The sequence below is a fragment of the Pseudorca crassidens genome, chromosome 14 (assembly GCF_039906515.1).
Source record: "Pseudorca crassidens isolate mPseCra1 chromosome 14, mPseCra1.hap1, whole genome shotgun sequence".
NCBI classification, from domain to species: Eukaryota; Metazoa; Chordata; class Mammalia; order Artiodactyla; family Delphinidae; genus Pseudorca; species Pseudorca crassidens.
This window is the reverse complement of record NC_090309.1, coordinates 58,102,722-58,115,227: the sequence shown is the minus strand read 5'-3', so window position 1 is coordinate 58,115,227 and position 12,506 is coordinate 58,102,722. Positions and strand designations below refer to the sequence as shown.

Genomic DNA, 12,506 nt, shown 5'->3' with positions numbered 1-12,506 from the left:
TAGCTAGGCCTGTCAGTCTCTGAGTTCCACAAAAAAAAAAAGGAGGGGGAGAAAGAAAAAGGAGGTGACAGGGAACCAACCTGAGGTTCCTGAGACATTCCCCTGGGGATTTTTTTATATCTGTGACATCACTTTATTCCACTTCACACCCCTTTTCCATGCATAAAAACTAAGAATTGAAGACATTTATTAATTAGCCCAGAGTCTGCAGAGCTAGCAGTTGAAATGGGTTCTCTGATTTCAGTTTGATGATCTTCCAAGTATTTCACTGTCATCCTTAGTGTGAGCAAGTGGCCATATGTGCAGTTGGAGGCATCACGGTGGATGGACACCAAATTCCCTCCAGTACTGACACCTGGCCTGAGCGCTGTAGCCAGTGTAAAGTAGATCACCAGTTTATGATAAAAGAAGATAACTCAGGAACAGCCAGATGGAAAAAATGCACAGGGCAAGGCCAGGGAAAAGGGCCCGCCAAGAGCCTACATGCCCTCCCCAGGCGCACCACTCTCCCCGAATCCCCATGTGTTCACCAACCCAGAAGCTCCTGGTTAAGGATTCTTAAGAAAAAAGAAAGAACAGTATTATCAGTTGCCCTCCCCACTTACCTCTCTTTTCTTTTTCCTGGGCACATTTTTTTCAGTATCAGAAATGCCAGGAACAGTATTATATTATCAAAACAGTGACTTAAATTGTTGACATATTATCCTACCACTCTGAGCAGAGTTTGGGTATAAATGCACCCTTCATTAGCCTTAATGTGCAAGGTGGGAGGCAGGGAGAGGTTCAGAAGTTGTTTTTATTTTGGTTTTCATCTGAAAAACTTGTGGCTTAGCCTTTGTGCAGAGAAAATCTGCATATGCACGAACAGAAAACAGAAAATCTAATCTTGTAAACTGCTGGGCACATGAAATTTGCTACATGATTGACCCTATTATGGGCAAACTTGATGAGAATTTTGTTTCTCCCTTTATATTTGGGGTTTTGAGGTATGTAAATATGGCTGGAAAGGATTTGGTGAGTTTAGTGAAATAAATGTGTAAGCCCAGATCAGAACAGATGTTCATAGTTTCCATTTTTAAATTCTTGCCCAAAATTTCAGTAGATTAATCCAGTTTGCATATTCCCTAATATGATATTTCTGTACCCATGGCAGTCTTTATCAACCAAAATTTGACTATACTGTGATACTGCATCTGAAAAAGGGACTTTGAGGGATTGCAGAAGTATAATTTCACAGCTAATCCTTTTATTCTAGTAAATAGGAGACAAACCAAAACTGTGTTTTATGCCTCATAAGGAGCTCTCTAGCTTCCAAACCATTTTTTCCTTACCTTAAGTGTAATTTAACAGGAATCTTCAAAGTAATTAGTATTTTCTGTTCTCTTTTTTTTTCCAGTTTTATAACATTTTTAATGTATAACCTTGTCTAGCTTAAGGTGTACAACATAATGACTTGATATTCGTATATATTGTAAAATGATTACCAAAATAAGTTTAGTTAACATCCATCACCTCACAGTTTTTTTTTCTTGTGATGAGAACGTTTAAGATCTGCTCCCTTAGCAACTTTCAAATATACATTACAGTATTATAAACAGTAGTCACCATCTTTGCGTTAAATTTCTAAGTTTGTACCTTTTGACTACCTTCACCCATTTCTTCTACCCACCTCCCCCGCCTCTGACAACCACCAGTCTATTCTGTTTCTGTGAGTTTATTTTTTTTAGATGCTACATATAACTTAGATCATATGTTGATAGCATTTGTCTTTCTCTCTCTGACTTTTTGCACTTAGCATAGTGTCTTCACAGTCTATTCATGTTGCATATGGCAGGATTTCCTTCTTTTTTATTCCATTGTATATATATACCACATTTCCTTTATCCATTCATCCATCTATGGACACTTAGGTTGTTTCAGTATTTTCTATTTCTTATGTGGGTATAAGGTATTTGTTATTTCCTACATATAGGAAATGGTTCAGAATTTTTCTTATATGAAATAATTCATAATTCTTTAAGTGGGGGAGAGGAAGTTGAGAGTATCAACACCACCATTAAAATGTTCATTATTCTGAAATCTTTGCCAGGTTTCTTTAAGAAATACTACCATTTTACCTGATCTCCAAATAATCAACATGGACCCATTTGCGCATTGCTAAGAATATAACATAAATTTCAAAGTCTCCCTGATATTTGATTCTGTAGTTAAACAGGCACAGAAAGCCCTCCAAAGGATCTTTATTTGGCAGTCAAGGTAAACTTGGTTTTTACAGAAGCTTGTTTCTGCTAGAGTTGAGAAGAAAGGGGGGATTTGCAAGTAAGCTTGGATGGACTTGGCCATGATTGTGCCAGGAAGTACAATAGGTTTGTAATACAAGGATAATTATTTTTCTTGGCAGGTATTTCAGACATTATTTGGCTTAAATTAAAGTGTCAGAAATATAGACCCATGAGAAGGAAATCTTGGATTATAAATTATTTTGTGGGTAAATACTATGTAAAGCAAGCTTTGGTAACTTGTTTAAATTTAAAGCACAGACATATTTTTAGCTAAATTAATATAGGTCCTCCTCAGGAAATAACTATCCTGGGGTGGTAGGAGGCAGAAAGTGGGTATCTCACCATGTTGATTACTTATATAGGGTATTTTTATTCTTGATGAAGCATTTGTTCTTCAGTTTTTCATTTTCTAAGACTCCATTTTTCTAGGAAGATCTTAAGTGTTTAACAAAGTATTTGTCATGTTTAGAAGTAGGGAAAACTGAATTAAAAATAGAGAAACTGTATTTAACTTTCCTGCATTCTGATAGAGAGCTATGAAATGCCACACCTCTGCGTTTTGTAATTTCTTACATGGTACCGTGGTACTTTCAGATTACTCTTGTTAATTTGACCATGCATGAGAAAAATAAGCCCTTTGCCCCCACTTTTCCCCCCACTTTTAAATGCCCAAGCAAAGCCAGCAATACTCTCAGAAAATTCACATCTCTCAGATGTTCTTTCTCTCTTGGTCACATCAGAGCTATGCTAGATAATTGGCTGGCTATCCTGCTGGGCACAGTTGTGTTGTTCAATGTTTAAAGTATTTTTACGTGATGAATGTTGATGTGAGCCGAGGCAGTTGACCTGAATAGCAAGTTTGTTGGAGTTCTGCTCCTAGCGTTGCTGAATCAGGCAAGCCCTACTCCAAAGTAGGCAAGCCCGTTCCTTTCTCCCTGCCAAATATACCCATCTATTAAATATTTGTACCACTAGCAGCCTCACACTGAGTAATTTTGAGAGTCAGCTGTAGCATAATTTTTTTTTAGGAAACCAAAACTCTACAAATTTTAATTTTAACAATGTAATGGCAGCTCAGATAGATGAGTAAAAATGAACAACCTCAATAACAGCTTTACTGAGATATACTTCACATACCATAAAATTCACCCTTCTAAAATGTACAATTCAGTGATTTTTAATATATTCACAGAGTTGTGCAATCATCACCACTAACTTCAGAATATTTTCATCATCCCAAAAAGAAACACTGTGCCCATTTGGAGTCACTTCCCATTCCTCTCTCTCCTCAGTCCCTAGCAACTGTTTGTCGCTTTTGGTCTTTGTGGATTTGCCTGTGTGGGACAGTTCATATAAATGGAATCATGGAATATGTGGTCTTTTGTGACCAACTTCTTTCAGTCGAACCTTAATGTTTTCAAGGTTCATCCATGTTATAGCATGTATTAGTACCTCATTGCTTTTTGGGGCTGAATAATACCACATTTTGTTTATCCATTTAAAGTTGATGAAAAATTTTATTAGAAAATGAACAATTTTTTTTGCAGGTTTTTGAGGTATAATTGACATATAACATTGTGTAAGTTTAAGGTATACAACAAAATGATTTGATATATATATTTTTTAATTTTTTTTTTTACAGTTCACATTTTTTTTAATACATTTATTTTTTTTAATTTAGTTTTGGCTGTGTTGTGTCTTTGTTGCGGTATGTGGGCTTCTCGTTGCAGTGGCTTCTCTTGTTGCGGAGCATGGGCTCTAGGCACAAGGGCTTCAGTAGTTGTGGCACGTGGGCTCAGTAGTTTTGACTCACAGGCTCTAGAGCGCGGGCTCAGTAGTTGTGGCACTCGGGCTTAGTTGCTCTGCAGCATGTGGGATCTTCCCAGACTGGGGATCAAACCCATGTCCCCTGCACTGGCAGACGGATTCTTAACCACTGCACCACCAGGGAAGTCCCCGATATATGTATATATTTTAAAATGATTGCCACAATAAGTTTAGTTAACAACCATCACCTCATACAGTAGAGGTTTTTCTCTTGTTCTGAGAACTTTTACGATGCACTACCTTAGCAACGTTTTTCAAATGTACAATACAGTATTGTTAACTATAGTCACCATGCTGTGCATTAAATTCCCAAAACTTATTTATCTTATAACTGGAAATTTGTACCTTTAACCACCTTCACCCATTTCCCCACTGAACTTTTTTATTATTATTATTAATTTTTATTTATTTATTTTTGGCTGCATTGAGTCTTCGTTGCTGCGCACGGGCTTTCTCTAGTTGCGGCGAGTGGAGGCTACTATTCGTTGTGATGAGCGGGCTTCTCACTGCAGTGGCTTCTCTTGTTGTGGAGCATGGGCTCTAGAGCACAGGCTCAGTAGTTGTGGCACACGGGCTTAGTTGCTCTGCGTCATGTGGGATCTTCCTGGGCCAGGGATCGAACCTTTGTCCCCTGCATTGGCAGGCAGATTCTTATCCACTGCGCCACTGGGGAAGCCCCCCACTGAACAATTTTTTTTTTTTTTTTTTTTTTTTTTTTGCGGTACGTGGGCCTCTCACTGTTGTGGCCTCTCCCGTTGTTCAGTGTGGGGGAAGCCCCCACTGAACAATTTTTAAACTTGTAATTTTTTTCATTTCCAAGGGATCTAAGGTGTATTTATTAACTGACTTTGGTCATACTTAAACCAGGTTCTACCTTGCCATTTCGAACCTGGTAACTAATTCTGCAAGCTCTCATCTTCTAAAAAGTTTTTCTCTTACTCTAGCAGCTTCACTAGCTGAATGAAGAGCTTCTCTGAGTAAGGCATCATGAAATCTTATGTTCACCTTTAAGAAAGAGGCTCTGATTATATTTTCGTACCTGCCTTGTCCCTTCCTGGGTACTTGTGAAGTGCTGAGAGCATACAAGAAAACTGGGCTGTCATTCAGCTATCACATTGGTGTGACTGGATCAGTTTTTAAAATACTTTTCTGGTTGGTCAAAAGCCACTGCTGCAAGCTGCCAGTGCCTCTTCTGCCTCACACCTTCCCCAGTATCTCAGCAAATAAAAGGGGTTACTATCCCTGACAGAGCAGAAGTCCTCCAGTTCAGCAGTGGTTAAATGTTAAATATTATGACTGTTGCCTCGAGAGGAAATGAAGGCTTTTTTTGCAAACGTAAAAGAACATTGAGTAAAGAGACTTGAGTCCTAGTCACAGCTTTGTCACTAGCTAACTGTGTGGTATTGGCTAAGCCAATTCTATACCTATGTCCTTAGTTCTAAAATCAGAAGAGTAATAATACCTACCCTAACTACCATGTAAGATGATTATAAAAGGTAGTAAAGTTCTGAGGTTAATATACCCTCTGTTGTCTGTGGAATTATCACTGCTTTAGTTTACCTTTTTGTAAGAATGTATTTTGAAATATTTTCAAAGTAACTGATTATTGACATAAATGCAAAAGGTTGTATTAAAGCTTTACTACCTGCCTTGCAGAAGACTTGCTGAAAATAGGTTTTTGATTGTTGAGTCATTCAGCAATCACTCTACAGTTCTGCTAAAGTTTTCTTCCAAAAAGACTCTAAAATCTGATGGAAAATGTTATCACTCACGTTCTTATTTTACTCCTCATCATATTAGGTGTTTATCAGATCAGCAAACAAATCAAAGCTCATGATGGCAGTGTGTTCACACTTTGTCAGATGAGAAATGGTATGTTATTAACTGGAGGCGGGAAAGACAGAAAAATAATTCTGTGGGATCACGATCTGAATCCTGAAAGAGAAATAGAGGTAAGGATGAAAACGGAACATAAAAATTTTTAAATATTAAACCCTCTAAACTTATGTCTTTTGTCCCACATTGAGATAACTTACACTTTTCTGAGAAATTTGGTGCACATTCTTGTCATTTCATTCCCTCAAAATAAAAAAAAAAAAAAAGGACTATTCACTAAACAAAATAGTTTGAAAGAATAAGAAAAATCAGCAGAATAATTAATTTGCTTATTTATTTCTGAGATTATATTTTTAGTGACCCAAAAATATAACCATGTAAACTTAAAATTTAACAGACATTCATTGAAAACTATATCCTACTCCAAGGTATACAAAATGACCAGCTTAATTTTAAAACTTGAAAATAATAACAGTGGGCTTAATGATAATTGCTATTTATCTACATATGTGTCTGCTTCATTGCATGAACCAAGTGTATCCATAAAACCTGACAGGTATTATGTGCTCAGTGAAAGTTTGTTAACTGAACTGAGATCTCAGGAAGTGAAATGGGTTAAGAATAGTATTTTAGTCAATGATTGCCAGAGCAAAGGCAATTCACTCAGTTTAATATTGCTTCTGTTTGTTGGTGACTTAAATTTTGAATTTATGCTCAGTCTTTTCTACTCATAACGTGCTTTGTAGACAAAATCTTTTCTAAAAAAGAGGATTCTGATAGTACTGCTCTTGGGTTTCATTTCCAAGAAGATATATCCCCATATTATAGATAAAGAAATTTGTCTCAGGCTAAATGACTTACCCAGAATAATATAACCAGTAAGTAACAAAACCAGATCACAGTCTTCATGTGGTCTATCAGAACTTATTCCTTTATCCGCTACTCCTAATCATTAACTCTTGAAATCATATAAAAATATGAATTTAAAATTGAACCAAAGAATGTTGTTAATGCATTATAACTTCTGTGTAATAAAATGTAATTGTCTGAACAAATAATTTATTAGTATAAGATTACTTTCAAATTTGGAATTCTGTCATTTATTACCACATAATTGCATACAGCTATAACTACGGTCTTCAGGTGGTAATTATTGCATGTTAGTATGTGTATGGTGACTTTACAAAATTTTTTTTAGGTTCCTGATCAGTATGGAACAATCAGAGCTGTAGCAGAAGGAAAGGCAGATCAATTTTTGGTAGGCACATCACGAAACTTTATTTTACGGGGAACGTTTAATGATGGCTTCCAAATAGAAGTACAGGTAAGCTGTATGATTTTAACCATTAACTGAGTATTTTTGATGATACTCTTTGTTTCTTATAACAATGGGTGTATTTCATTTTCAGGGTCATACTGATGAGCTTTGGGGTCTTGCCACACATCCCTTCAAAGATTTGCTCTTGACATGTGCTCAGGACAGACAGGTGTGCATGTGGAACTCGGTGGAACACAGGCTGGAATGGACCAGGCTCGTAGATGTGAGTAAAACAGAATGTGATTATAATCTTCCCACAGAATCTCCCTAAAATGGCAGATGGTAGCAGCAAAGCAAATAGGACTCAGCATTGGTTAAAACCAAGTGTATTTCTATAGTTCAGTAAAGGGGAAGGGGTGGAGGGAGAGTGTTTAGTCACAAAGTACATGAACCCACTCCAAAGTAGCAAATTAACAGGACAGAAGCTCAGTTTTTCTGTCAGGTTCAGTAGTAAAAATAAAAAATATTTCACATCTTTATGAAGTATTAATTGTTATGGATATGTTTAGGTCTCTGGTGGTGGTGCAGTTGGGTTCAGTAAGTACTGCCCACTAACAGATTCTGCTCTCTTCTTTTTGAGTTGGTCTCTTACTGTGTTTTCTCCCTACCCCACCCAGATATCCACCTTTTCTAGCCTAAAAGGTGTATACACGTTCTTTGCAGACTCTAAAGAACTGTACAAATGTTTGTTGTTATCCTTACCATTGTTCCACTGCCTAGCCACAAGCTGGTGGTCCTTCCCCCTCACCACTCTGCCAGCATGTCCCCTTCCTTCTCTGAAATCCTTTTTCCTCTTAAGTCCATGTGGTATTACCATTGGCTACAGTAAGGTTGATTGAGATTTCATGTTTATGTGAAACAAGTTATTTTCAAATATGTTTTGCCACTATTCCCATAGATCTAGGGAGACTTTCTCATGTACTCCCCAACAGTTGTCTGTCTCTCTTCTAGGAACCAGGACACTGTGCAGATTTTCATCCAAGTGGCACAGTGGTGGCCATAGGAACGCACTCAGGCAGGTAGGGTCTTTAAGGGAAATGTGAGCTGAGTAATCTAAGTGGTGGGATGTTTAACCATTATTCAGGAATGTTCTCTATCTGATCTGGAAAATTAATCTTTTAAGTGGCACAGTTTTATGCTTTTTGTTCTTTTCTTTTATGTATACTCATTTAATCATTCAGTAATTATTTGAGCACCTACCGTTTGTTAGACACTATTGTGGGTGTTCAGGCTACATCAGAGTGCAAAGCAAAAATCCCTGCCCTTGTGGAGCCCACATTTTAGTGTGTGTCAGGGGTGGAGGCAGAATGAAAAATAAGCATTATAACTAATTAAGTTAGCAAATGAAGAGCTATGCTGGGGGAGGGTTGAGCATAGGAAGAGGGAACTGGAGGGTGCAGTTGCAAAACGATAAATAGGAAGGTCAGAATAGTCTTCATTAAGGAAGGTGACAGTTCAGCAGACTTGACCTCCTTTGTGAAATTTTCTGTGGTATCGAAAATTTCTCTTGTTATCTTTTAGGGAAGGAAAATGAACCTGAAATAACCCAGTTGAGCTTTTGTTTGTGCTATAGCTTTTTTCTTTTTTAAATGCTACACAGGTAGATAAGTAAAGGTATGTTTCCTGAAATTGTTATTAATTACTTATCTTTGCAGACATTGTATAGTACCTTTCCAAGGTTATTAGGTAATATATATTATTATCTGTATTTTTTAATTGAGTCCTTTTTATTGCCTCTGCTGGTAAGTAGCCCTCATCACAAATAACTTAATTTCTTTTTTAAAGAGGCAGAGGAAAAAGATAAAGTAAATTTTCAAAAGTTAAACCCATAGAAAATATGGAATGCTGATTTCTAATGAAGTGAAAATATTGTGAACACACTTCTATAAATATTTTTATTTATGTAACAAATATTTCAAATCAGCCAGTTTATTTAATTCTAACTAAATTTAACAATGTGAAGTTTTTTTGTAGCAAGTTTTCCCCTTTGGCTCTTGGATACAAATTAATACCTCTAGAAAGTCAAAACATATTCAAAATCCTCCTCATATATAGTGCTCAGAATCATGGAAAAATAGATCTTTAAGGTAAAGATAAACTTTGAAATGTGGACATGTAACTGGAGGTGCTATTTGAGTGGTTCTGAAATAGTGGAATTTTAGAATTAGGCTGCTTGGGAGAGTAATTGGTGATGACTTGCAAATACAGATGGCTTTACTATCTCAGATTTCCCCAAAATACATGTCAGTAATAGATTATTACTTAAAGTTGGACTAAACAGGCATATGGCAGGTCAGATCTGTTTTGGGGGCAGCTGAACAAATATCACAAATGCTAAAATCAATGAAGTAGTAAGAATAAGAGCCACCCTGTATTCAGTATCTGATGACAGACCTTGTACTAAATTCTTTTCATATAGTACTTTAAGTCTTCACAAGAATGCAACAAAATGTTCGTTAATATCTCCTTTGCACAAACAGGAAACCAAGATCCATAGAGGTTCAATCACTTGTGATTGAGCTGGGATTTAACTCAGGTTCTATATAGTTCCAAAGCTTGTCTCTTTCCACTACTCCACCAGTACTCTTTGAGATGTACTTATGGTGTTTGTAGCATTACTTAGAAATATTATAAGGAAATTTTATCTTTGAAGGTTAAATCACTGGCTGACATAGTATTTTAAAAGCATTTACTGTGTATAAGAAGGAGTTAAACACCAAGTGGAGTAGTAAGGGTTAGAAGGACTTGAATCATTAAGACTCACCACTTCATTGGATGAATGTGCAATATATACATACACATAAATACAGTTTGCCCCAATTTGTAATTAAATTGCACTGAAGTTACTTTCTAACATTTAGTGTTACTGTGAAGTCATCATTAGCAAGCTTAACAGGAAAAGTCACTTACTTTAAGTGACTTAAGCTAAAGCTAAGCCAATTGTTTCCTCTTGGAGTTGCGAGTAGAAAGCACCTTATGAATGAAAGTGATATGACAACTAAATAAAAAGTGGAAAAAGAAATCCTTTCTGGTGTGGAGTTGGGGATTATTTAAAATCTAGGGGAGATGTAGTTATCAGTGTTCATTTTATACTTAATTCCTGTCTTTGGTTTCACATCTGGTTAGTCTGTTGTTTCTTAGAGAACTTTCTCCTTTATTATTTTTTACATGGATCTGTGAATATGTGGCTGTACTGTCTAAAACAGAAAATTCCTCAACGTAGCCATTCAGATTATTATCACTGACCCTAAGCCTAAAAAAAGTCACACTTAGGGCAAGGATTTTTGTTGTTGTTAGTTTAATACAACACGTGTCCAAATTGTTCATGATCCAGAAAAGCTGACTAGCAAAATGTTTAAAGATGTCTTCATGTCCATATGTAGAAATCTTCTACTTCTTGTAGTCAAGAAGTAAGGGCTTCCCTGGTGGCGCAGTGGTTAAGAATCTGCCTGCCAATGCAGGGGACACGGGTTTGAGCCCTGGTCCAAGAAAATCCCACATGCCGCGGAGCAGCTAAGCCCATGCGTCACAACTACTGAGCCTGTGCTCTAGAGCCCACGAGCCAGAACTACTGAGCCCACGTGCCACAGCTACTGAAGCCCATGTGCGTAGAGCTCGTGCTCCGCAACAAGAGAAGCCACCACAGTGAGAAGCCTGCACACCGCAACGAAGAGTAGCCCCTGCTCGCTGCAACTAGAGAAAGCCCGCATGCAGCAATGAAGACCCAATGCAGCCAAAAATAAATGAATAAATAAATTAGTTTTAAAAAAAAGAATTAAAAAGAAGTAAGCACAAGTATGAATAAATTATCACAGTGATTTAAAAAAATATCATTTTAAAAGAATATGTTACTAATATTTCTAAGAGAAGAAAATTCAATGCATGGCCCTAAGTGGACATAGTACTTCCTTAACATTGCTAATCCTCATATAGTAAGGAGTCTTTTTAACAGCTTTATTGAGATATCATTCATATATCATAAAATTCACCCATTTACAGTATACAATTCAGTCGTTTTTAAGACGTTCACAGAGTTGTGCAGCCTTCATCACAAGCTCAATTTCAGAACACTGTCATTAACCCAAAGAGAATTCCTGTACCCGTTAGCAGTCACTCGTCATTGCTCCCACCCACTTCCAGCCCTGAGTAACTGATCTACTTTCTGTTTCTATAGGTTTGCCTATTCTGCACCTTTCATATAAATAGAATTATATAATATGTGGTCATTTGTGACTAGTTTCTTTCACTTAACCTAATGTTTTGAAGGTTCATCCATGTTGTATAGCATGTGTCAGCATTTCATTCCCTTTGTCACCAAATATTCCATTGTGTGGATATACTTCAAATAACCACTTGAGTTATAGTCATACATAAGTTTTTGTATGGACATATGTCTTCAGTTCTCTTGGGTATATACCAAGGAGTAGAGTTAACTATGTTTAACATGTTGAGGAGCTTCCAAATTGTTTTCCACAACAGCTACACAATTTTACAATTCTACCAGTAAAGTATGAGGGTTCCAATTTCTCCACATCGTCGCCAACCCTTGTTATTGCCTGTGTTTTGATTATAGCCATCCTAGTGGCTGTGAAGCACTTTTTCATTGTGGTTTTGATTTGCATTTCTCTGATGGCTAATGCTGTTGAGTATCTTTTTTATGTGTTTATTGGCCACTTGTGTAGCCCCTTTAGAGAAATGTCTATTCATATCCTGTGCTCATGTTTGAATTGATTTGTTTTTTTATTGTTGAGTTGTAAGAGCTCTTTATATATTCTGGATACAGTACCTCATCAGGTAACATGATTTGCAAATATTTTCTCTCATTCCAAGGGTTGTCTTTTCACTTTCTTGATGGTAATATTTGTTGCACTGAAGTTTTAAATAAAAATTACATAATTTATATAAATTTACTATATAAAAATATAGTCCCATTTATCTATTCTTCCTCTGTCTTTTGGTCTTCAGGATTTATTCCTATGGTTTTTTTCTAAGAATTTTATAGTTTTAACTCTTACCTTTAAGTCTGTGATTCATTTTGAGTTCATCTTTGTATATGATGTGAGCTAATCTTTGTATAGATATCCAGCGTCATTCTTTTGCACGTGGATATCCAGTTGTTACAACACTATTTGTTGAAAAGACTTTTCTTTCTGCACTGAAGCATATTGACACCCTTGTCAAAAATCAATTGACCATAAACATATAGGTTTCTATCTGGACTCTCAGTTATATTCCATTGATCT

At 36.6% G+C, this 12,506-nt stretch overlaps 1 protein-coding gene across 3 annotated transcripts in view; it reads left to right on the top strand.

Annotated features, from left to right (window-relative positions):
- EML4 (EMAP like 4) overlaps window positions 1–12,506 on the top strand; it is a 152,996-nt gene that overhangs the window by 117,932 nt on the left and 22,558 nt on the right. For all 3 annotated transcript variants that reach the window (XM_067703140.1, XM_067703139.1, XM_067703138.1), the window contains 4 exons: window positions 5,910–6,061; window positions 7,144–7,269; window positions 7,355–7,486; window positions 8,215–8,282. In XM_067703140.1, coding sequence (XP_067559241.1) covers window positions 5,910–6,061; window positions 7,144–7,269; window positions 7,355–7,486; window positions 8,215–8,282 — 478 coding nt within the window. The remainder of the gene's footprint in view (window positions 1–5,909; window positions 6,062–7,143; window positions 7,270–7,354; window positions 7,487–8,214; window positions 8,283–12,506) is intronic.